Source organism: Stenella coeruleoalba (assembly GCF_951394435.1).
Source record: "Stenella coeruleoalba genome assembly, chromosome: 3".
NCBI classification, from domain to species: domain Eukaryota; kingdom Metazoa; phylum Chordata; class Mammalia; order Artiodactyla; family Delphinidae; genus Stenella; species Stenella coeruleoalba.
The window spans coordinates 108,407,958-108,435,116 of record NC_137148.1 but is presented as its reverse complement, the minus strand read 5'-3'; the positions used below and the strand labels follow the sequence as shown (position 1 = coordinate 108,435,116).

The 27,159-nt window shown below is 36.4% G+C and overlaps 1 protein-coding gene across 9 annotated transcripts in view; it reads left to right on the top strand.

Annotated features, from left to right (window-relative positions):
- Positions 1 to 27,159, top strand: part of RAPGEF6 (Rap guanine nucleotide exchange factor 6) — a 223,374-nt gene that overhangs the window by 178,736 nt on the left and 17,479 nt on the right. For 7 of the 9 annotated variants that reach the window (XM_079917411.1, XM_079917413.1, XM_079917412.1 and 4 more), the window contains 6 exons: positions 316 to 699; positions 8,195 to 8,406; positions 13,733 to 13,856; positions 16,273 to 16,296; positions 19,646 to 19,866; positions 25,148 to 25,339. In XM_079917411.1, the coding sequence (XP_079773537.1) occupies positions 316 to 699; positions 8,195 to 8,406; positions 13,733 to 13,856; positions 16,273 to 16,296; positions 19,646 to 19,866; positions 25,148 to 25,339 (1,157 nt within the window). The remainder of the gene's footprint in view (positions 1 to 315; positions 700 to 8,194; positions 8,407 to 13,732; positions 13,857 to 16,272; positions 16,297 to 19,645; positions 19,867 to 25,147; positions 25,340 to 27,159) is intronic. The other 2 variants (XM_079917409.1, XM_079917415.1) reach the window with 1 other exon arrangement.

Below are 27,159 nucleotides of genomic sequence, written 5' to 3'. Positions count from 1 at the left end.
TTATCTTGTTTTAAAATATTTATTTATTATTTAGTTGCACTGGGTCTTAGTTGCAGGAGGTGGCCTCCTTAGTTGTGGCATGTGGGATCTAGTTCCCTGACCAGGGATCGAACCCATGCCCCCTGCATTGGGAGCACGGAGCCTTAACCACTGTGCCACCAGGGAAGTCCCTCTGTCTTATCTTTAAAACAATATTCTGCTGACATTGCTGGCAAAAAGTTATTAACAGTATAATGATATTTTGACAACAGTAATAGAGGGAAAGTGTCCTTATAAATGTGAAATCACTTATAAAAACAATTTTTTTCCTTTTAGATATTATTTAAAAAATAACATGGAAACAGAAACCCTCTGTTCAGATGAAGATGCTCAAGAACTAATTAAGGAAAGCCAACTATCCATGCTGCAGCTCAGTACTATTGAGGTGGCCACTCAGCTGTCAATGAGGGACTTTGATTTATTTCGTAATATTGAGCCTACTGAATATATTGATGACCTTTTTAAGTTAGATTCAAAAACAGGAAATACTCACTTGAAAGAATTTGAAGATATTGTAAACCAAGAGACATTCTGGGTGGCCTCAGAGATTTTAACTGAATCAAATCAGCTCAAACGAATGAAGATTATTAAACATTTTATTAAAATTGCACTTCATTGTCGAGAATGTAAGAACTTCAATTCCATGTTTGCAATAATAAGGTAAATTTGTACAAATATTTCTTTATGGTTTTGTCATGATACTGGACATGAAGCTGATTTTCTTCTTAGGTATTAAATGGCTGGGAGAAGAAAAGTTCAATTAATATGTGTTTATATAAATATTGTTAGATTTAATATATTTTCCATTCTGGTGAGACTGGTTTTTTTCTCTTTTTGTTTCTTCCGTCTTTCAGTCACTTAAACATTTTTTTGGTAAGTATAGGTGATTGCCTTCCCAATTTTCTTCCTTTCTCCCCCTTTGGGGTATTATACCCTCTTGGATGTATGCCCAATAGCTGTCTTTATCATCAGACTTCTGTGCAACAGGCAGTGCCTGCCTCACCATGATTTGACACTGAAAAATTAATGCACTAAAAATTAATGGTATTAATGCACTAACTTAAAATTGCTATTTTGAAGTGACAACAGCAGCAACAGTAATAACAGCAGCAGCCATTTGGTGACCTCTTCCTGTTTCCCACAGACTATACAAGGTATCAGTGAATGTGTTACCACTCAGACAAAAGCTGGGCCATAAGAATTGTAAAAATCCTTCAAAGTTTATAAGCCCAGGAAGTATGGATGGTTACATGAGGTCCTGGGAACCTTCTTCCTTCTCTTCACTTATTATGAGAATCTAGGTCTAGGTAATTTATTTTCTGACCCTCATCCAGCACAATGCTGACCAACAGAGGGATTCCTCTTAAAGCAAGTCTGATTTTAATGGTGGAGGGTAGTGGTAGTTTGGTCTGTTTATAAGGCCATATGCTTGTATATGGCAGCATAATAGCTACCTTAACTAATCCCATCTATGCACACCCTCCAAAAAATTAATTATGATTTATTCCTAATACTCACATGAGATAAAATTAGAATCTTTAAGGAACTTTTTAATCATAAATCTGTCATAGTAATAGAAAACTCCTTTATGAAATTTACCAGTGGATGCAATTGAACTAGGCACTGTGGAGGAAGTATTGAATAGAGATTAATAGAGTGACCTTTAGAATCAACTGCACCTGTATTTGAATCTGGCCTCTAACGTGTCAAGGGGAAACTGAAGACCGGTTTCTCATCTGTGAAATTCAGGAATTACACCACCTACCTCACAGTTTTTAACAGCTGGGTCTAAAACAAGAGAACAGAGATGCCATTGATAAACACTTAGAAGGCTAGAAATTGAAAGTATTTGTATAGGAAGCATGGAGTAAAGAATCTGAGAGTTATAGGCTCAGTTTCAGAGTATTCCATTAAAAAAAAAAAATTGATTGACACCAGAAGAGATCTCTGTGTCCAAAGAAAATGGTAAAGAGCTAAAAACCATACCTTAGAGACCATCCTCAGGGTGGAGGTAAAGAAGAGAGTCCAGCCAAAGAAATAGAGGATCAATATAAGAAACAGTAGGAGAGCACAATTTTGATAGTGTCATTAAAGCCAAGGAAACAGAATGATTTGAGCGAGGGTGGTGGACAGCAGCCCCAAGATGGGCGTAAGAAAGGTGAGATTTGGTTAAGAGGCTTTGCTTTGGTTAGGAGGTTTGTTTTGTTATGAAGAACATTTTATTATATATATTTTCGATAGTTCATGTAAAGTTAATTGCTTTGTATTCTTACATTTTATATTAAAATACATTACAGAATATAAAGGATATATTGACTTTTCAGCAGAGATGACACAGGCAAATCATCACTTATGGCTGGAATTAAATAGCATATTTTATTTATTTCTCTTTTTTTAAGTCTAGCCAAAGGTTTGTCAGTTTTGTTTATTATTTCAGAAAACCTGTTCTTAGTTTCATTGATCTTTTCTGTTGTTTTTCTGGTCTCTTATTTATTTCCACTTGGATTTTTGTTATTTCCCAGAAGGCTTAGTTTCTTCTTTTTCTAGTTCTGGTTACATATGTTACGTAATTTACTTGAGATCTTTCTTAATATAATTATTTATCATTATAAACTTCTGTCTTGGAACTGCTTTTGAAGCATCCACCAAATTTTGGAACGTTGTATATCCATTTTCCTTTGTTTAGAGGCATTTTTTAATTTCCCCTTTGGTTTCTTTGACCCATTGATTGTTCAGGGGTGTGTTGCTTAATTTCCATATATTTGTAGATTTTCCATTTTTCCTCTTGCTGTTTCACACACTCTGGTCAGAAAAGGTACTTGGTATGATTTGGGTCTTCTTAAATTTGCTAAGACTTGTTTTGTGGCTTACATGACCTATCCTGGAAGATGTTCTGTGCATGCTTGAGAAGAATGTGTATTCTGCTGATGTTGGATGGAATGTCCTGTATATATCTGTTAGGTCCATTGATCTAAAGTATGGTTCAGGTCCAACATTTCCTTGTTGATTTTTTTGTCTGGGTGATTGATCCATTGCTAAAGTGGGATATTGAAGTCCCCTGCTGTTACTGTATTGTTTTTTTCTCCCTTCAGATCTGTTGGTGTTTGCTTAATATACTTAGGTGCTGTGCTGTTGGGTGCATACATATTTACAATTCTTATGTCTTCTTGCTGAGTTGACCCCTTTATCATTATATAATGACCTTCTTTGTCTCTTATTACCATTTTTGACTTAAAGTCTATTTTGTCTGACATAAATAACTCTTCTCTTTTGGTTTCCACTTGCATGGAATATCTTTTTCCATCCATTCACTTTGAGCCTGTCTGTATCCTTTAGGCTGAGTTGAGTAGTCAGTATATAGTGGGATCTTGGTTTTTTTTATCCACCAGTAACTATGCCATTGGATTGGAAAATTCAGTCCATTTACCTTTAGAGTAATTATTGAAATGTAAGGACTTCACCACTGCCATCTAATTGTTTTCTGGACGTTTTATAATTCCCTTGTTAACTTTTTGACTCTGTTGCTGTGTTCCTTTGTGAATTGGTGCTTTTCCATGGTGGTATGCTCTGATTCCCTTTTCATCTTTTGTGAGTCCACTATAGGCTTTTGCTTTGTGGTTACCATGAGACTTACATGAAGCATCTTATTAACAGTCTATTTGACACTGATAAAATTTCAGTCACATACAAAACCCTACCCCCTCTTTTATGTTTTTAATGTCACAATTTGCCTTTTTATATTGTGTATTCATTCACAAATTATAGTAGCTAGAGTTATTTTTGACACTCTTGTCCTTTAACCTTTATACTCTAGTTAACATGCCATCATATTTCAGTGTTGAGAGTTTTTAAAATTTAACTGTATACTTACCTTTATCAGAGTGTTGTATATTTTTATATGTTTTCATGTTACTAGTTAGCATCATTTCATTTCATTTGAAGAAGTTCTTTTAGCATTTCTTATAAGGCACATCTAGTGATGGTGAATATCTCAGCTCTTGTTTTTCTGGGAAAGTCCTCCATTTCTCTAGGATAACTTTGCCAGATAGAGTACTCTTGACTGTTAGACCACTCTCTCCTGGCCTGTAAGGTGTCTGCTAAGAAATCTGCTGATAGCCTAATGGGGTTTCCTTTGTAAGTTACAATCTTTTTTTCTCTTGCTGCCTTTATTATAATGTGTCTTGGAGAAAGTTGTTTTAGATTGAAATAATGGGGTGACCAATTAGCTTCGTGAGCTTGGATGTCTAGATCTCTTGCCAGGTTTGGGAAGTTCTCAGCCATACTTCTTTAAATAGTCTTTTTGCCTCCTTTTCCCTCACTTCACCCTCTGGAACTCCAGTGGTTTGTATATTGGGGTTTTTTTTTTGATGGTTTCCCAACTTTCTTCATTCTTTTTTCTCCTCAGACTGAGTTATTTCAAAGTTCCTGTCCTCTATCTCATTGATTTTTCCTTCCCTTTGGTCTACTGGATGTTGATGCTCTCTAGTGCATTTTTTCATTTCATTCACTGAATTCTTCGGCTCCAGAATATTCATTTGGTTCTTTCTTGTGATGTCTATATCTTTGTTAAATTTCTCATTTGGATCATATATTGTTTTCCTGATTTCGTTGAATTGTCTTTGTTTTCTTATAGCTGATTGAGTTTTCTTAGAACACCTGTTTTGAATTCTTTGTTAGGTAAATTATAGATCGCCATGTCTTTGGGTTTGATTACTGGAAGATTACTGTGAACTTTTGGTGATGTTGTGTTTCCTTCAGTTTTCATGTTACTTGCTCTTTTTGCATTTGAAATAGCATTCACCTTCTCTGAGTTTTATGTGTTGCCTTCAGGATAAAAAACCTTTCATCATTCTTGATATATTGCTAGATTCTGAGGCTTTCTCAGGCATTGTGTGGATACATCTGCTCCATGCTTCTTTTCCCTCTTGTGGCAGAATTCTGAAGCTTGTATGTCTTCTCTGTATCCTAGGATGTACTGTGTCAGCTGCTGATAGTCTCTTTTGTTTTCCTAAAGGTAGTGCTACAGCTCAGGTTTGTGGTTTCTTCTTGGCCTGTTTCCTGTGTGTGTTTCCTCTCTACCAGAGCTTTCTCTTGGGACCTTGCACAGGGAGCCAGTAGCAGAGTGGGGGGAGGTGTGGGTTTGTGCATGTTGAGCTGCAGGTGCTCTTGGGTACGTTGGGGGGTTTACAAGTGAGGTTTTCCCTGTGGCTCCTGGATGGGCTTCCGGTTGGAATCCAGAAGCATTTAGCAGGAACCGCATCCCTTTAATACCTCTTGGAATCTTATATGCTGCTCTTCTGATCTGTTCCCTCCCCCCAGTCATGGAGCTCCCACTTTAGTGCTCTGGATGCTACAAGACAGAATGAGTGTCTTTGGCAGCATCCTACACTGCTAGGGCAGCCAAGCATTCACTCACTGGCTCTCCCTTTCCCCTGTGGGAGAAATCGTAGGCCGTCTAGTTTAGGCTTAAGCTATGCTTTCCTTGATGCCAGCAAAGTCAAGCTATTTCTATTCCAGTGCATCTGCACTCTTTTTTTCTGTTCTGTTATATTCCAGCAGAGTGCTTGAACTTCTCTGGAAACCTGGACTTCACAAAGGCTCTCTTATCTGTAGCTGACCACCCAAGTCAGTGTTCTCCATGTGTTCCCAGACCACAGCTAAGAGGGGCCAGAACCATTTCATAGTCTCCTGTAGGTTCCACAGCCAGTACCCAAATCTACCTGCTTGTTACCCAGTATACCGGTGGGTGAGGCTCCTCTCAGGTCCCTTGGTGTGTGATTCTGGGTCTCACAACTCCCACAGAGGCACTACTTACTGTTCATGGATAGATGCTGAATTTTCGTTGTTGGGGCAGGGGGTAAAATGAGGGTCGTCTTATGACAGTATAATGCTGACATCACTCTCTCCAGTCATCTCCTGGTTGAAGTTTGTTTTCTAGTCATTTCTTGCACAAGGGCTTATGGGAATTATATATCCTGAGCATATTCAGAGTGTTTTTCTGTTGGCTTTGAACTACAGTGTCAGTTTATCTGCCTTTAAAATTCTTGTCTAACATGTAATTTCTTGGGAACCTCATAGATAATGGCTCTACAACTAGCATTTTATATAGCTGTTCAAGTTTCTGTGTTTACTCTCTTTATTATTTCCTTATCTCTGAAGTCATTTACCTTTACATGGGTGTTTCCACATCTCATTTAGTTTTGTATCAAGTTCTCTGGAACTGTGGTATCTATTCTATAGATTCAGTTCTTTTGTTTCTGAATAGTTTTCTCAAATTGTACTTTTGAATATTTTTTCAGTTCCATTATTTTCGTTTCCTTCTTCAAGGATACCAATTATATATATTTTAGATCTCCTTTGTCTTCCATATTCATTATTTTCTCTCTTGTTCTTTTCAGCTCTGTCCATTTCCATTGATTGCTTTTGTTAATCCTTTAAGTCACTTGCCTAAGGTTTTAGCAGTGTCTTTTTTTTCTTTATGTAGGTTCCAGTGTTGCCTTCATTTCTCTGTTGGTTGCATTTTTTTCTTCCATTCTTTTCTAAACTTTACTTAACTTTTTTTATCAACTTATATATTTTTTCCCTAAACTCCTATATCACTGCATTACTCTTTGTTTACTTTATTAGTTCATTTGAAATCATGGCTAGAGTCATTAGTCCCAGTTTTTATTGTATTGTTGGAACATTTTCCTGTTTTATGATCTTTAAGTCTTTGTTTTTCCTTGTAGCAGCATGTTATAGCTCTGGCATTCATTCCTTCTTTTTGAATGACATGAGTTTTCCTATACCATCTATCTGCAGGAGATTCATGTGGGAGAAAAGCCAGGGCAGTATCCCAGGCTAGCAGAAATAGAGCTTGTATGTGAATTGTTTTACCCTTTACTTCTCTCCAGCAAATGAAAATTGGCAGTTTTATGGCTGTTTACAACTCAGTTTCTCCCTTCTTTCTTGTGTCACTGTTAAATTCCTTCTTGCCAAGATGTTATATCACTGTGTGTACTGTGTTAATCTTACTTTCCCTGACACTCTCTGGTAAAGAACAGAGTCCAACCCCCTCCTAATTCTGTCAGCCTATGGACTCTGTTGTGTTGTTCCAAATACGGGATTCCTGGTTTGCCTTCTGGGTGAGTTACCTGCTTCAGAGAGCTGTGCTTTACCAGCTTTCATTGACATCTTCAGCTGCAGGCATTCTTTTTCAGCATTTTGCCTACTCAAAGTTGACCTTGACTATTTTTTGACAGCCTTTCTAATGTGTTTAGGAGTTACAGATATCTCTTAGTTTTGGTGGAGATGAAATTTGCATTCCTGTTATTCATCCTTGTAGTTGTTTGGGATGATTTCTGAGAAGCAGAGGGAACAAAGATACCTTAACTCCACACTTTAAAATCAGAAATCAAGAGAACATTTTAAATACCATAGTATTGGTAAAAGTCAGGTGGCTGAGAACAAAAGAGGGATTAACTGGTAAGAAAATTGCACTATTCATTCAGCAGCATACCTATGAGTTGGTAGTATAGAGGTAAGGGATAGGGAGGAGGAGTTGTAGCCTAATTGGCATGCATTATTTTTAAAGTTAGGACCATCTAAGTTTGTTTAAAATCCTATAGAGAGGAGACATTGAATATATGAAGGCCTGAGGGACAACAGGATTAGAATCTAGGGATATGGAAGTATTGGAATCAGGGACATGAGTGGCCAAAATCTCAAGGAAAGAAGGTTTTCAGCCCCAGAACTTGCCTTGCTTCTTATATAACGCTTGTCATCACTTATACCACTCTCAAATAGGTAATTTGTCCATAAAGTTATTTCTGAGCAAATAAAAAAACATTGTGATACTTGAAGTTTATTTTTAAGTTAAATGCCTATTTTATGGAGTTACTATATTTGTGATTTACATGCAGACTACAAAATAAAGGCTGTTGGTATACAACCATAGGCAAGTAATGTAGTTCCTTTGAAGGAAGTTTTCCTTAAGATCAAGGAGTCCCTTTTATTTATTTATTTTTTCATGGTTCTCCTGTTTATTTCAACACATTGAAATTTGTCCCTGCTTATTTTACCTTTATTAGAAAAGATTGGTTTATACACTTTCCTGACTTGAGTCCTTTCTCTCCCACAAGTCCCTTTCTAATGTTTTTATTCTCATCTTCGGCAGTGGCTTGAACCTGGCATCTGTAGCACGACTCAGAGGTACTTGGGAAAAGTTACCAAGCAAGTATGAGAAACACCTCCAAGATCTACAAGACCTTTTTGATCCATCTAGAAACATGGCAAAATATAGAAATATTCTTAGTAGTCAAAGCATGCAGCCTCCAATTATTCCACTCTTCCCCGTTGTCAAGAAAGATATGACATTTCTACATGAAGGTATTTAAAAGTAATTTGAAAATGAGCATATTTAGCTTCAGCTAATTCTCCATAATTGTGATGTGTTTAATGTATTTTCCAGTCTATTGATTAAAAGTCACTAAAGCTTTACCCAGTTAAATGCAGCAAATCTTAGGAACCAAAACCCACATTATTGACAAGAACAAATGTAGGTGTTTACCCAATGCATTCAAACTTAAAGTTGACTTACAACCAAGATCAGACTTTTTGATCTTATTTATTGTTTTGTTTAGTAATATTTATCCTTCCAACTTAATTTTTTAATTACTAAACACATACAGAAAAGTACCCAGAACAAGTGAACAACTCAATGAATTATGACAAAGCAAACACCCATGCACCCAACATCCAGTCAAAGAAATAAAATATTGCCTACCTCCCAGCACCCCCACTCATGCCCTTTCCTGGTGACCACCTTCATCTTCCCCAAAGATAACTAGGGTCTTGACTTCTAATACTGTGGTTTAGTTTCACCAGTTCTTGAACTTTATATAATCACAGAGTATGTTTATTTTTTTAGTTTTGGTTTGGCTTCTGGATTATTTTGGTCAGCATTAGACTTGTGAGATGAGATTCTTCCATGTTTTTGAGTGTAACTGTACTTCATTTTCAAAACTATTTAGCATTCATTCCATTACATAAATGCAATACAGTGGATTCATCCAATCCATTGATGAGCATTTGATAGTTTCCACTGTATACGAATAATGCTGCTATGAATATTCTTTCACATATCTCGTAGTGCATGTGCATTTTTGTTCAGTATAATTCACAGTGAAATTTATGGGTCCTGATATTCATATAATCAACTTTGGAAAGCAGTTTGAGGTTAATCTACTAAAGTGGAACACTGGCAGTGTTTTTAGCATTCTTGTTGTTCCTCATTCTCACCAACACCTGGTAAATTGATTCTTTTTACTTTTATCCATTCCAGTAGGTGTGTAATTGTATCTTGATGTGGTTTAATTTGCATTTCTCTGATTACTAATGAGGCTGAACACACTTTTGTATATTTATTCGTCCTCTTTTGACAATTATCAGTTCAGTGTCCTGCTTATTTTTTATAATGTTCTGTTTTTCTAATATACTTTTTAAGAATTTTGTGTAAGTCCTGTATATAGTATGACTTGCCTTTTGACTCTCTTAAGGATGTCTTTTGATGAACAGCAAGTTCTTAGTTTTAAAAACCAAATTAACCTTTTGCCATGTGGTTTATCTGCAATCCCCTTAATTGATTTTTGTGAATGGTATTTGTCCTCCATTAACTTGCTGACTATACACAGTTTTACTCATTTTCTAGTGTTACACTAGACATTATATTGGGTTGGCCAAAAAGTTTGTTCGGTTTTTTCTAGTAGCTCTTAGTTGTCTTTCACTTCATTCGAAACAATTTTGTTAGATTGTATCATGACAGCTGTCATGTCAGCGTGCATTTTTAAAAAACTTATCAAAATTTTTGTGTAGCCATTTTAATATTGAAGATGGAAGAAAAAAGCAACATTTTTGGCATATTATACTTTATTATTTAAAGAAACGTAAAAATGAAACTGAAATGCACAAAAGGATTTGTGCGGTGTACGGAGAAGGTGCTGTGACTGCTCAAACGTGTCAAAAGTGGTTTGCGAAGTTTCGTGCTGGAGATTTCTTGCTGGACATTGCTCCACGGTCGGGTAGACCAGTTGAAGTTGATAGCAATCAAATTGAAATATTAATTGAGAACAATCAACATTATACCACACTGGAGATAGCCAACATACTCAAAATACACAGATCAAGCATTGAAAATCATTTGCACCAGCTTGGTATGTTAATTGCTTTGATGTTTGGGTTCCACATAAGTTAAGCGAAAAAAAACCTTCTTGACCATATTTCTGCATGTGATTCTATACTTAAAAGTAATGAAAACGTTTCGTTTTTAAAACAAATTTTGACTGGTGATGAAAAGTGGATACTGCACAATAATGTGGAACAGAAGAGATCGTGGGGCAAGCGAAATGAACAACCACCAACCACACCAAAGGCCGGTCTTCATCGAAAGAAGGTGATGGATGTTGTGTATATGGTGGGATTGGAAGGGAATGAGTCTTCTATTATGAACTCCTTCCAGAAAACCCAATGATTAATTCCAACAAGTACTGCTCCCAATTAGACCAACTGAAAGCGGCACTCGACCTAAAGCGTTCAGAATTAGTCAACAGAAAATGCATAATCTTCTATCAGGATAACGGAAGACCGCATGTTTCTTTTATGACCAAGCAAGAACTGTTACAGCTTGGCTGGGAAGTTCTGATTCATCCGCCATATTCACCAGAGATTGCACTTTCGGGTTTCCATTTATTTCGGTCTTTACAAAATTCTCTTAATGGAAAAAATTTCCATTTCCTGGAAGACTGTAAAAGGCACCTGGAACAGTTCTTTTCTCAAAAAGATAAAAAATTTTGGGAAGATAGAATTATGAAGTTACCTGGAAAATGGCAGAAGGTAGTGGAACAAAAAGGTGAATACGTTGTTCAATAAAGTTCTTGGTGAAAATGAAAAATGTCTTTTTTACTTAAAAACCAAAGGAACTTTTTGGCCAACCCAATATATTTATACTTGTTGATATTAATTCACGTAATATTTATTAGTACTTTTCTGTGTGTCAGGCAGTGCAAGAAGTTAGACCACTTAAATTCCCATTTGCTCGCCTCCCGACATATACAGTTGTTTCCATGCCTTTAAATGCCACACTATACTATTGTTGTTTAGTAAAGTCAGTATTTATTTAGCTTTACCTGCATGATGATATTGTTACTTTTCCTGCATTTCAAAGTTTTCATATGGTTGGGGTTTTTTTCTCCTGTAGAACACTGATTATTATTCCCTTATGTGCAAGTCTACTGGTGATGAAATCTACTTTTTGTTTATTTGAAAAATGTCTTTAATTAATATTCATTCTTAAGGCATAACTTTGGTTGGCACTTACCTTTCAACATCTTGATATAACAAAACTGTCTCCTGGCTTCCATTGTTATTGTTGAGAAATCAAGTGTCAGTCTTATTTGTTGTTCCTTTGACAACAATCTACCCTTTTTCTCGTAGCTGCTTTATAATTTTCTCTTCTTTCTATCTCTGTTTTTCTCTAGTTTTGCTATGATGTGACTAGGTGCAACATTTGGTTTTCTCTGACCTGGATATTTTTATTCATTCTGGAATTTTCTCCCAGCTTAATGTCCAATTTTTAAATTATTTCTTCAACTGTGTACTAATTTACTGTTAAATTCAGCAGCAAATTCCTTATTTCAGTTATTGGGTTTTTTTTTTCCAGTTTTACAATTTAAATTCATTTTTATCTTCATGTTCTCTGCCAAAGTTCTCAGTGTTGTTTTTTATAACCTTGCACATATTTACCAGTTACTATTGTGTTTGTCTCCAATAACTCCATAATCTAGATCCTTTATGAGTCTTTCTGTTGTCTTTCTTTTTTTCCTTGCATTTCAATCATGTTGAATTTTCTCCTGATGTACCTGGTTATTTTTGACCAAATGGATGTTGTGTATAAAGAAATTACAGAAATAATCTAGGGTTTCAGACAATATTACATTCCTCCAGAGAGAATTAAAGCTTGCTTCTGCCAGGCAACTAGGGGTGCTAGCAATCCAAAAATCACCTTAAACCCTTTTCATATTTTGAGATAATTTAACACTGAACTTTTATCCCAGTCTGCATTTAGTTTATCTTTAGTCTGAGGATATATTATAGGCCTTCAAAATCCCAACCCAAAACATTGAAGATTTATCTAGACTTAAGTTGTTCTTCTCTAACTTCAAAGGTCATGGTGGCACTACTCAGTTTTTCAGCTCATCATCCCCTTTTCTGAAATCAGCAGATGCTGGGTCAAGCACTGGGAGATGCTAAACTTGCCACAGATCTTCATTATTGCTTCAGATCTTCACAGCCTTGATAGTTTTTTGATGACTTAAAACATTTTTTTTCTATTTTTGTCCAACTTTTCTAACTGTTCTTAGCAGATGTGTTGTGCCAATTAACTAGTTGTTCTGCCCCCACTTTCATTATCACTCCTTTTTCATAAGAAAATATCATTATAGGCTTCAAGTATATTTTTCTGACATGCTCCCTCAAAACATGTTTATGTGACTTGAAAGTATTTGGGGTTATCATTTTGTTTTCAACTCATGTTGAGACCCTGAACAATTTATATGTCCAATGGATAGGTGCCATTTACTACAAAAAGGGAGCCCACCATGTGTTCCAGACCCATGTGGTTCTCAAACTTGGCTTCAGGGACTTGGAATTCCACAGACACCTCAGGGGCTATGTGGGAAATAAATAGGGTCAGACCAACTGTTAAAGACAGGTGTGATAAAAAGACAGTTAGATTACCCTTTGAACATATAATTTTTTGCCTTGTGGTTTGAACTGGGTAAGCCAACATATGGGCTAAGTCTGGTCTCATTCCTGTTCTCGTCAAAGAAAAGTAGACCATTTTGAGAGGTGTATGAGTTTTTTTCCTTAGAAAACTACTTAGTGAAACAGAAACAAAAACCGTGGAACTTACAAACAAGCAAATTTGTGTTTAATGATTAAAGTCATGATTGTAAATTCAAATCCTGGGGAAGAGAGGATGCATGGCAGACTAGAAGATGTCTACCCCTACGAGCCAGCCACCTCTTAATTTTAACTAATTATTACCACTTGGAAGACAGACCTATCAATACTTATTATTTAATCCCCCACCTACCCACCCCGCTTTTTTTCTTCGAGAGAAGTCAGAAATTCTTGTTTTCTTGGGATGTCTTCCACTTCTTAAGTGTTGACAGCTCATTTTACAATTTATTTAAGTACCGTAAACCATAGAAACCTTACTAGATTAGTTAAGCCAAAGGTCACTGTTTGTGACCTCTGGCTAAAACCTAAGTTTTCAAGTGCTCTACTCTGCTGCCCAAAAAAACAGATGCATGTACTTGCCTAAGAGTGGGCTGAGCATCTGGAGAATTAGATTTGAGGAGCTGTATTTTTTACTAGGTGTGCCTACAGCATAATGAAATGGCTTTTAGAAGCTATGCACAGTTTCTCACTTTCCAATAATCATAATCATTACTTCCATAGGAATAGAATTTCTCTCATTAGCTCATTCCCTGGGAGCAGGATTAAACCATCTATGGGTTTATCAGTTCTTGAAAACAAAAGTGACAGTTTGATAAAGAAGGTTCTGATTTGTGCCTCCAAAAATAACTTGACTTCTGCTACTTTTATATAGATATTTTAATTTTGGAAGTTAAAAAAAGTTACTTTTATTCTATAGGAAATGATTCCAAAGTAGATGGTTTAGTAAATTTTGAGAAACTCAGAATGATTGCCAAGGAAATTCGTCAAGTTGTTCGAATGACTTCTGCTAACATGGACCCAGCTATGATGTTCCGACAGAGGTATGTCATTGAAGTGTGTAAGTGTTACAGAGTGGCACTGAGCATGATATAATATTTTCATTTATTGACCATCTGCCATTTGTTACGCAGTGTACTAAGTGCTTTACAGATGTCCCTCTCAAGTAATAGTTTGTCACTATAACCTTTAAAGGTTGGTAGTAGTATTGGCCTGCCTTTTACATATGAAGAAACTGAAGCTCAGAGCAGTTAGGTAATGTGTCCAGGATTACATAAATTGCTGAGATTTGAACCCTAGTTCTCTATTAGTTTTTTGAGTACATAGATCTGTATTGTTATTGTTAATTAAAATGTCATCTAACTTAAATGTTTAAGTTGCTGATCTTTACTGAAGTTATCACACAGGACAGATGCTTTCATCTGGTTTCTAACAAAATGTATGAAGTATTAGTCTTCTATTTTTACTGAATATGTCTTTTTATTGAAGATTTTTAAAGTTCTATTTCTGTCTAAGTTCTACTTTATTCTTTTAAAATATATTCCTTGGTTTCAAGTCATGGTACTGCTGTTTATTTGTATGTAAATTCTTTAACGCAGTTTAGAAAGTGCCAATTTAAGAATGCTCCATCTCTAATAAAAATGAAATAAAAATAAAAATTGCATTCAATATTAACCTGATCTTCTAAGAATGCTTTTTAAGATTCATTTTTAATGTAGTAACAAATGTCTCCTCAAATTATATAAAACATAAAGTATGTTGTCAAGCTGTTCCCAGTAATTTCTGTAATTTTTAGGGTAAAAAGTTATTAGGGTTTTCATTTTTGGTCTGATTTTCTTCTGGGCCTTTGTGTATAGCTTCAGTACCTAAGAGCTTTAAAAATGAAATGTTTACCCAGGCAGACACAATTCTTGTGGCTTGAAAGAAATATAGCCTACTAAGGAAACAAAAATACTTGGTTTTTTAAAAGTTAGAGATGGAGTTTTTGTAACCAAACAGAATCAATGTGTGTCAGGATTGGTTTTTTTATTTTTGTTTTGTTTTGTCTAAATCACCGTTCAGGAGTCTTTGTTTTTATAAGTAGTTGACCTGATTGTTGCTCTAGTGTAGAAATTCTCAAAGTATGGAGGAAGGGGTATATCATATCTCCTCTTCCCAACCCATCCCACTTCTGTCCCTGAGAATCACTACATGTAATGAGGGGTGTCATTGCTCATCAGTGTAGAAGCAGAAAACAGTAAGAACCAGGGACCAAAGCAGACCTGGAGGATTTGTTTCTTTGTTTTTAAGTTTTTGTTTTTGTTATATGTCCCTGTACAGTGGCCCCACCACACCCTGTTGTCTTACACAGACATCCATCTACTCATGTATTTTAGCACCCTCGTTCCTCAAGATGATAATGACTTTGTGAGCCTGCCAGACCAGTTGATAATATTTTAAGTACAATGCTTCAGAAATGAGCAAAGGAGGAAGAAACTGAGGATGAAATCAGTGAACTTGGCTGTTTCCTTGGGAATGGCCTAGGCTAGAGTAGAATGCAGTATAGGAAAAAATAAAACATAATTAGATTAGACTGAAGTTTTCCTGAATCAGTTGTGTTTGTCAGCTAGTACTGAAATGTACTAGCTTTCTTTAAGCAAGTAATTGTCCAGTTTGGTGGTGTATAATATCTTGTGTAGACAAAGTACCCCTTTTATTTTAACAGTAGTCAGTGTACTTACTGAAAAACAGAATTTTGGGCTGGCCAGAGCTGGAGCTTATTGGATACAAGCCAGAGATATAATGAGACCAGTCAGGATTGGGGGGAAGGGGCAAAAAAATAAATGAGAATAAAAATTTTTTAAAAAGAATCTTGATTCAGCCCAATTGTAGTGTAAGGAGATACAGGATCATAAAGATGTTGATGATATATTTATACTTACATTTTAAGTTGAATTTGCTGGTCAAAATTTCTTGTTAATGCACATTGTAAGAGAATTTCTGCACTTAAAAATGAAATTATAAATTTTTGTTTCTTGTAATTTCATCCTCGCTTAAATGTGTGGCTCAAAAATCCTTTTTTAAAAAAAAGTTCAAAAGATCATATTCCTTAATTTAAGGTTTCCCTGAAAACTTTGAATTCAAAATTCATAGTTAGTAAATGTTTTCCCTTAAGCTTCTTATTAACATAAGCCTCTAAATGAATTAGGTATTAAAAATATAATTGGTCTAAAAAATATATTATAATTGGTCTAAAAGCATACTTTTAAATAGTGTGGAGTTTTTTGGCCTTCAGTACGTATCATAATTCATTTTACCCCCTTGTATTCCATTAAAGTCATTTTACTGTTAAGCTACCTTTTTTTTCTAGTAAAATTTTTCTGTTCTGTCTCCATAGTTTCTCTGACTCACGACTGTTGTCTTTTTTCTGTGCTTTCCTATTCAAACACATGCTTCAATGTTTGTGGCTCTTGCTTACAGGAAGAAGAGGTGGCGGAGTCTGGGGTAAGTGTAGAGACGAATGCAACTGGAATGAAGGTTGTGCAACTGTTAACATATACTGCATCCTTTTCATTAATGCACGCACGTAAAATAGCATGTGTTCTATTAACCCTGTCAACCTACATTCCTGACAAATAAATGCCTTTTGCTAACAAGGTTAAAATAGTGTTAGAACTAGCTTTTTTTCCCTTTACTTTTCCATTGTTGACGTCCCATAAGTCCCTTTTAGATTTTATTTAGCAGGGTCAGTTAGATAATGATGACGATAGCGTATATTTATTGTGTGCTTCCTATGTGCCATATACTTCTCTGTGCACTTTATATGAATTATTTAATTCTCCAGCCACTCTGTGAAATAGATAATGTTATTCCCATGGTACAGATGGGGAAGATAGAGTTGTCCAAATTCCTAGAGCTCACTAATGGTGGATTCTGATTCATTAATGGTGGTAGTCTGATTCCAGAGTCCACACTATTTTCTTTTATTCATCTGCCATATTTTATAAAAATAAATGTTTAAGTGTATTAAAATGGGTAAAAGCGTTGTTTATAAAGATTACATTTTTCTATCAGTTTTCCAAAAGGGTGCAGCCTTTATCCAAACTATACTGTAATATTGAGTTTGTAAATAATTGAAATAGAGGATGATTTTAATTGTTCAGATCCACTAATACCATGAGACATACAGCATTGAGTTTTAAATTCCTACCACTTTTAATTAACGACTCCCTTATCTCTCTTAAAACTGAAATAGAATCAGACCTAACAACACCTTTTGTTGTCAAGTAGGTTCAGATCTCTGCTTACAGATCTGTAATAGATAGCTAAGTATCCACGTAGAAATCATAGAATGTTTGGGATCTTATAAATCATCTATCTGATCCTTTCATTTTTAGTTGAAGAAAAAGATGGGTTTTGTGGATGAGGGGATTTTAGTTGAAGAAAAAGATGGGTTTTGTAGATGAGCAAAAAAGAAGAATTTTGCTCTTTTAAGATTATAGTGAATCATTAAGTTAGATGCGTTTATATTACATATAAGAAGGATTTTTTGTGAGCCACTTACTTTGAGTCTTGTCTTATTTGTGGTCTTTTGTTTTCTGTTGAAGCTTGGTGAACTTGAATTTCCTTCTGCTTTCTTCCTTCTCTGTGTTTCTTCTGTGTTTTCTTCTATACTTTACATTTATGTCTTTGTCTTTTCTGGTTCTTCTCATTGAAGATAGAAATTGATTCCTAACGTTACTGTTATGAAGAAGAATACTTGAACAGTATATCTTAGTGGGGATTTTGGGGTGTTTGAATGACTTATGTAACACATTCACTGTTTATTTAGCTTTAGGGTTGATTTGTATGATGTTTGCAGGCACTAGATATTTTTGTTTTTACATCAAAGCATTTTGAAAGTAGCTTAGAAGACATTGTCATTTATCATGAGATTTTCACTTATTAAAATTTTGTATGTATCTTGAATTTCTGGACACTTTTTTTATATCAGCTTACATAAAATTATTAAATACTTGTATTCAAATTTGCTCCTAAATATTGGGGCTTGATTTTACTACATTTCTTTGAATCTGAGGCATCATCAGTTGTTGGGACCACTGTTGTTTTATGTACCACGAAGAAAAGTCACTGCAGTACCTTGTTAACACTGAGAATTTTTTAACTTTATACTTGTTAAAAGAGCTCTTATATAAACATAGGTATGTGTTTTTATCACATAACACCTTTTTGCATTCATAAAAAGGAAAATATAAAATATAAATTGGTTTAGGTCTTTCTTAAACTTCTTCGTATTTAGAATATGAATTTTCTGAATCACTTTTAGAGTTACTAGTTTCTGGGGGTTTTTTTTCCTCACACAGTATTGCCTTTTGTGCCGTCAAATATGTTGGTAATGCCACACTTCTTAAAACAAGCCATAAAAGAACAAAAAGCTGCTGGTGCTGGGCTCTTAGGTTGGCTTTGCAGATATTTAGGGCTAACTTCCTTTTGACACCTGCTTTGGGAATGTTGTTGAACTTGTTAGATTCACTACATCCTTATAATCATTTGGTTCCTGGAGGTTAAGGGAGTAATTCACTAATGCCATTGGATTTTTTCCAAACCACTCTGAAAGTTTAGGAGTTTCTGCATATGTAAGTAGCAACAACCACATCACAGTTTCTGCCTGACCAGTAGCAATTGAAAGTTGCCATCAAATGTAAGACACACTCTTTTAAAGATCTTAAAATTACAAAAGAAAAGTAACATTTTTTACAACTTTATTTCACTTAATTTATAATGAAAACATTAGAATTTTAGTTGTTTGTTTTAAATGGGGTATGTGAGCACGGAAAAAACAAATTGTTTTATGGTTGTGGTATGTGTATTTAGAATATCTTTGGGTAATTGGGAGGCTAACTTAGAAGACCCATAGATATCCTTATTATTTTAGAATTGGCAACTGCTTTTAAAATAAAAATTGTCTAGAACCTTGTGTTTGCTATCCTTGTTACAAAGGAAAAATAGCATTGCAGTTCCTGTTTTCCAGTGGTTCTAGATGTGGTTATTATAGAAAGAAGTCTGCCAAAAAGAGTACAGTTGGATGTGAAGCTATAGCTTGTTTCAATTGTAGTTATTCCTACCCAGCTTGTAGTTTCATCACATTTAGAGGCATTGCAAAAGAAAGATCCCATATCCCCAGTCCAGAAGCCACATATTGCCCAACCATTTCATATGTGAGTAGAAGCATTGAGTAGCTTTTTATTGCATTTTTGATCTCTGACTATATTGAATTGAGTATAAATGGTGTTATTTTTCTTACTGGTTGTTCTATTTGAATTTTGGTCAAAATCTGGTTACTGGTAAAATCGGTGAGCATGCTCGGAGTGGGCCAGCTATATACAAGAATGTTGATGGCGATAGCATGTCCAAAGCAGCATGTACAAGCAAAGCTGCTCTAGAAACTCCCCTGCTGAAGAATCCTGGTGCAGAGATCTGGCTCAGGGTGGACTTGTCCTGAACTAGGCTCTTGCCGTATCTTCAGAGTGTGTATGGCCATAGGGCCAAAGGAATGCTTATACTTGTCACAGTTGTGCCATGGGTTGCAAAGGCACCAAACACAAGTCTGATGGAATTTGTTGCTTTGGGGGGAATTGTTAACTTATTCTTTTGAATTCTGAACTTTGCTGAATCTGAAAACTCAGAACATTGCCATATGTACCACATTACTTTGCATTAATGCTCTTCATCTTTTAACTCATTTGCATCAGCATGCAGTTGCATTAACAGAACAGAATTCTTTTAATTTTCAATCTGCCATACTTAATTCTCATCTTTACAGCCCCTTATTGTGATCTCCATCTTCTTACAGGTCACTGAGTCAAGGCAGCACAAATTCAAACATGCTGGATGTTCAAGGAGGTGCTCACAAAAAAAAGGCACGCCGTAGCTCTCTGCTTAATGCTAAGAAGCTGTATGAAGATGCCCAAATGGCAAGGAAAGTGAAGCAGTATCTTTCCAGTCTGGATGTAGAAACAGATGAGGAGAAGTTCCAGATGATGTCATTGCAATGGGAGCCTGCATATGGTACCTGTAAGTATAAGTTTTCACTTACGTGACACTAAACAGCACAACAAAATAGAAATTTGTTGCTCTAGTGTTATCCTGAAGTCCCAAGAAAATTAACTTTCACTCACCAAAGTTTACTGACATACCTCAAGCATCATGTGATCATGTTAGTCAGATACTGAATTCTTATCCATTCCTGATGATTACTCTGTGCAAGAAATGGAGTGATGTAGTTCTTTAAAAAGCATTTTGAAGTCTTCTTATAAAAAGCGAAACATTATAGAGGAGCCCTTCTCTTTGAGAATGTTCTGATCTTCATCCCTAAATGAAGAGTAAAATAAGTGAAAAATTTCTCTTTCCTAAAATTTTACAGATAATATCATTTACCAACTGAAAAAATACAATAAATTTAATTAATATACTGTTAGAGATAATAGGTGTATTATAGGCATCAGTAAATAAAGTAAAACAAGAAAAATTAGACGTATTCTAATATTTATAAATAGAAAATATGATGAACAAAATAGAGCCTATTCTCAATACTGTTTTTTTTTTTAAATTAAGTACAAACAATAGAATGTATGTGTCTCTGGGTCAAGGAAATCATGAGTTGTAAAAGCAGAGATCAAAGATGGTAAAATATATTGTGTTTGTTATAACAACAAAATAAAGATGATTGTACTTCCATTATAAGTGAGTATTATCTATCTATATATATGATTAAATATTACACCAGTAAAAATCCCAGTATGATGTATAGAACTTGATTAAATGTTGACAGAATATATGAGGGGGAAGGTTCAGTTTTTCTATTTCTGTGTTCCTAATTGATAGAGGGAAATTGTAATTATCATGGGTTGACCCTGAAATTGATAAATGATATAGTATTTACATAGTAATCGAAAAAGTATGTCAATAGAGTAGAAAAGATAAAATGGAAATACAACCAAGTACTGATTTTAAAATTCAGATTCACAGTGAATTTTAAAGTGTAGGGTAATGAGCCATTCAGTAAGTGTTGTTATAAGAACAGTATCTTGAACACTTTTACCAATAGGAAAATGAATGGGTTGTAATGAAAAGAACACCTACTAAAGGATGGAGACAGAGTTTGGGTCTCATTTATTACCATTTGAACAAGTTTCTCTTCATCTTAGATCTCTTGTTTTCCTAATTGTAAAAGTCAAGCAAGTATTGGTACTGTGTTTTATCTCAGATTCTTTCTACATCAAACCTATTAAATTAAGAGAAAGAAATAAAATAATGAAAGCTAACAATTACTGAGCGCTCTCTATATGCCAGCAACCATGCTAAACACTTTTATAAACCTTGCCATTTACTCCTCCTCACAACAGTCTGTGAGGTGTCCAGTATTGGGATTGTGCAGCATGTATTACAATGGAAAAAGAACTCACACAGATATCAAAACACTGGAGGATAGTTAAGTACACTGCTTCCTTATCAATACAAAGAATGATATATGGCTGTTAAAAATAATAAATGTATATAGACTTGGAAAGTATCTGGAAAAATTTCTTACCACCTGGTGGGATATCAAGAAGTGTCTGCTATGAGAAAATGGTACATGTCAAAAATAAAGACTGAAAAAGTATATAGAATCTTCAAATTTTATTCATGTTTTAAAGTTCAAAGCCACATACACACTTATTAAATATCTCTGACGCTGCTTTGAATGATCATCAAAATTATTTTTTCCCAAGTAATGCAGTATAGACTTCATCATCTTATGGTTACTGAATGCAATTTATTATTCCTGCTTTTGTCTGATAAAAGGTTGGGGTTTTTTTTGTTTTGTTTTGTTTTTTTGTTTTTTCTTTTTGCGGTATGCGGGCCTGTCACTGTTGTGGCCTCTCCCGTTGTGGAGCACAGGCTCCAGATGCGCAGGCTCAGCGGCCATGGCTCACGGGCCCAGTCGCTCCGCGGCATGTGGGATCTTCCCAGACCACGTCCCCTGCATCGGCAGGCGGACTCTCAACCTCTGCGCCACCAGGGAAGCCCGAAGTTTGTTTATTTTATCTTTTGTTTTCACTAACTGCTTTTCTTTGTTCCCTAAATATGATTTGGAATATTCAGAAGCATAGAAACCTTTTTTATGCTTTGCTCATTGTTAAAATTTTGAGGCCTAGGGACTTCCCTTATGGTCCAGTGGTTAAGACTCTGTGCTCCCAATGCCAGGGGCCTGGGTTCGATCCCTGGTTAGGGAAGTAGATCCTACATGCATGCCGCAACTAATGCCGCAATGAAGATCCTGCACAAAGATCCTACACACGACAACGAAGATCCCGTGTGCTGCAACTAAGACCCGGCGCAGCCAAATAACTAATTAAAAAAACTTTTTTGACTCCTAGAAAGATCCCACATACCAACTTCTGCGTTCTCTCTCTCCTCCCCCCACCACGCGTTCACACACACCTGCGATACCTTTCTCCTCTCACACCCACCTTAGACTTACCTACTTCTTTTTTCATAACACTAAATGGTGTCTTACTACCATTGATTTTAATACTGATTTAAAATGAGAAAACCTGTGGGTCTTTCTTAAACTGAAAGTTAAACTGTTTTGTGAAAATTTAATTCAGTTCATGTTGCTTTATTTTAGTTTGAGAGTCTTTGATTTTTATTGCATTATTGATTTTTAAATGTTTAAATAAATTCCAAACCCAAATAATAGTTGATTGCCAAACATTATAGAATTTGGTTCTTCATAATAAGTATATATGTTTGAGTTTTGACACTCTCCTGTGACCTCTTTTTTTATATTCAAAGTAGTCTGTTGATTTTTTTCTTTGTACTATGGCAACTATTAAAATAAGATGTCAATACGGAATTGATTAGTGTTGGGGGGAAAATATTTCACGGCTCTAACCAAAAGTTGGTAACATCTTGGATTCAGTCAGTTGATGCGCTGCTGCCTATTATCCCCTAGGAGCACTTTGCTTTGACTTTTTGAGATATTCTTATCACCCAAAATATTCTCTAGGTTCTGATAATAAAAGCATAGTAGCTAACTATTGTAGCTGTGCTGGGACAGGTTAAACACTTTTATCTTGGTGTTTAAAACAAAAGTATCATGGAGTATTGAGGTTGGACCTGCATTAAAACCACCCTGAATAACTGCCTGAAGAATTAAAATTACTAAAAATACTACCTGAAGGAAGAAGTTTTTTCTTTGGGCTATAGCATTGATTTTATACAGAGGAGGCAGCTTTTTGTTTCTTAAGCCAGAGTTCCTAGTTTTTTGTTTTGTTTTTGTGTTTTTTTTTTTGTGGTACACGGGCCCCTCACCACCGTGGCCTCTCCCGTTGCGTAGCACAGGCCCCGGACGCGCAGGCCCAGCGGCCATGGCTCACGGGCCCAGCCGCTCCACGGCATGTGGGATCCTCCCGGACCGGGGCACGAACCCGTGTCCCCTGCATTGGCAGGCAGACTCCCAACCACTGCGCCACCAGGAAAGCCCAAGAGTTCTTAGTTTTTAATTCTGATGTTCATCTTCAAGTATACTAACCATCTACTTATAAATATCTCTGGTATTCCTGTGTGTAGCTGTTGAAATAATTTCACTTACTTATTCAAAAACTACCTGTTAAGCCTCTGTTTTCTATCCATCACTGGACACACAGGGATATAGTAGTGAACAAAGTAAACAGTCCTTACAATCATGTTAGTTATAGCCTTGTGGGGGAAAGAGACATTAATTGATTACTCTCACAGACAATTGTATTGTTACAGTTATCAGTGCTGTGAAGGAAGGATACAGGATGCCTTGAGAACATAAAACGGGATCTAATCTAGTAGCTGCAGAGTGTGGGTTATTAGGGAAGCTGGATCATGCAGGGTCTAATAGACCTTGTTTTAGGGATTTGTGTCTTTATCCTGAGAGCAGTGGCAAGTCATCTAAAAGTTTGTGTAGGGCATTTGGAGAAGGAAAGTGGCACGATAGGGCTTCCCTGGTGGCGCAGTGGTTAAGAATCCGCCTGTCAAAGCAGGGGACATGGGTTCGAGCCCTGGTCCGGGAAGATCCCACATGCCACGGAACAACTAAGCACATGCGCCACAACTACTGAGCCTGTACTCTAGAGCCCTCAAGCCACAACTACTGAGCCCGCACGCCACAACCACTGAAGCCCACGTGCCTAGAGCCCATGCTCTGCAACAAGAGAAGCCACCGCAGTGAGAAGCCCATGCACTGCAACGAACAGTAGTCCCCCCAGCTCGCCGCAACTAGAGAAAGCCCACGTGCAGCAATGAAGACCCAGCGTAGCCAAAAATAAGTAAAATAAATTTTAGAAAGAAAATGGCGCGATCAGATTTTCATGATGGAGGAGTCATTGCACGCTTGTATGGAGAATGACTTGAAGGCATGCTAGAATTGTTACAGTGAGGGGAGTATTTCAGTAGTATAAATGAGAAGATGCTAGCTCTTTGGGTTCCAAGTGCTTCTGGGCTTTGGTGCACACATGGCCAAGTTCAGGAACCACACCATGAAGAGCAAATCCCATACATGGCACAGAAATGGCATCAAGAAACCCTGATCACAAAGCTTTGAATCTCTGAAGGGGGCGAACTCCAAGTTCCTGAGGAACATTAGGTTTGCCAAGAGGCACGACAAGAAGTACCTGAGGAAGATGCTGGCCAAAAACACCAAGGCTATGAGTGTACCTGCCAAGGCTATATAGGATCTTATAAAGCCCAAAGAGGTCAAGCCCAGATTGCGAAGGGCAGCAGCCACAAGCTCAGTTGACTTGACTACATCACTCACCCCAGGCTCAGGGAAATGTGCTCATTCCCACATCACCAAGGGTCTCAGCCTCCGCTGGCCAGAGGCCAAGCCTCAAATCAGGGCACAGGATGCAGCTGCGCCTCTGGCTCTGGCTCCCAAAGGTGGCCTAGGCACCAACAAAGGCTCTTCTGTCGCCAATATGAAGACAGGAGGACTGATGTGACCCCTGGGGTATTGTCTGCATGGGACGGGTGTCATCCTGTGTTATTTGTAGAAATAAACCTGAGGCAGGATCTGTCAAAAAAAAAATAATAGATGAGAGGATGGCCATTAGGATGATCGTGCAGTTGGAGCTAATTAAGTTTATTATCTTAATTTAGGGAGTAAAATTAACTTAATTCTACAAAATTTTTGAACCAACATAATACATGAAATTTTTGTTAGGAAAATTAATCTTTTTTGTGTTAAAAATAGGTGGTTTTAATGAGCCATGTACTATTGTCAGTGGTAATAACCTTGCCTTAAAAAGTGCAGAATTACGTATTTCTTACTCTCTTCTATTAGTGACCAAGAATCTAAGTGAGAAAAGATCAGTCAAGTCATCAGAAATGTCTCCAGTGCCTGTGAGGTCAGCTGGCCAAGCAGCTAAAGCCTATTTGCATCAGCCCCACAGAGTGAGCCAGGTGCTTCAGGTGCCAGCTGTAAATTTGCACCCCATCAGGAAGAAGGGACAAGCAAAAGACCCTGCCACACTGAGTGAGTATTCACAGTTAATATTGCATTCATTTACTTGAAATTTTCAGGCGAGTTAGAATGGAAAATAATTACAAATATAAATGCTTTGGAGATCGGCTATTGTAGTTTGTGTACTATAATCAGCACTCATGAGTCAAAAAATGCATCATTTTGCCTATAGGTGCCTAATGCTTCATTTTGCTCTATTCAGTGACTGCATGCATATTTTAAATATTGATGTTGGAATTCCTATAATCATATCAGCCAGAAACGTACAGCAGTATATTTGGGTACCAAGGGCTTACTGCATTTAGTGGTGCATTTACTCAATTATCTAATGCAGATGCAGCCTATGAAATTGCTGCATCTAAAAATAATGAAATTGCTTCTTTCTAAAAAAGACGGTTTGTTGGTTTTTCATTAATGACCACTTCTGAAAACCTAGCTTGGGGACAAGAAGCAAGTGCAAAATATATAAGTATAGACCATGCTTTTTTTCCTCTGTTAGGCCATGTAGATGTTGTCCAAATTACTTTCATTTGTTGTTTTAATAGTATCACTATTTTAGCTTTCAAATGGGAAGCTAGATTAGATTTGGTCCCTAACATTATTATTTAGTTCATGCATTATACATAGGACATATTCAGTAGAACTTTGTGAATTTAATTTGATATTGTTTTGAAATCCAAAGTTGAATAAGAAATGCCCTTTCCTTTGCCAGATTTTCAGTCTGGTGTTACAGACATTCACACAAACAGATAACATGTATGTGTTCACTATTATGCCAGGAGCATGTACAGGAGCATGTACATAACATATAAAAGAACAAAAGAGGGAGAGCTTTTAGGGTAGACAGAAGTAAGATAGTGCTCCAGAGAAGGCCTTTTGGAGATAACACCTAAGCACAGTCTTAAAGGTTGATAAGGAAGGAGGTAATTAGGCAAAAATTCCAGAGAAGTTGCTTCAGGCAGAAGAAGAATTTGATATCTACAAGGAGCTACAGGCAGTTTGCTGCCTCTGAGGACAAAGCTGTAGAGTGTTGAGAGACAATAATAATTAATGCTAACACTTATGGAGCACTTACTGAATGCCAGACACAGTTCTAAGTGTTTTACTAACTTTATATATTATGTTCATTTAATCTTCGTAATAAACCTAAAGATAGATAATACTCTCATTCTACATAGGAACTATAGAATGTCTAAGTAACTTATACACCACGAGTAAGAGATGGAGCTGGGAGTTGAGCCCAGGTTACCTGGCTCAAAATCCTTACTTTTAACACAGTACTAAACAGTGTCCCAGGATGAAGAGAAGTGAAGTTACAGACATGCCAAAATTATAACATGACATGCTAGAGGAAAGTTGTCAGTGCGTAGCTGTTAAAGCAGTTTGAGCAAGGCAAGATTATGGTCTAGTTTATGTTGGAGGAAGTCTGTAGTAGGAAGGGCTGTGAGATTGGAGATAGGGAGCCTTAGTGGAAAGCTGATGTAGCAACGGGAAGTTGCCTAGAGCCTGATCTAGTTTGGTGTCTGTGGAAATGAGTAGAGAATTGGATGCAAAATGGGTGAAGTTGATTTTGTGGTAGGAGTGAGACATGGGACAAGTCTAGCTCTGATTTCTTACTTGGATGTCATCACTTGAGAGGCAGTGTTATTTGTACCAGGTAGCCCTCTTCCCTCTTGCTCTAATATGACTATTATTTATGTGATAAATATATTAAAATGGCACTTAATTAAGAGTAGTGTTTGTATACTGTGTTTTAAATTTTTTCAGTATCAAAGGGCTGCTTGTTACTATGCTGAGTACTCATCAAAGTTGGGCTTACTTTACTGGTTAAA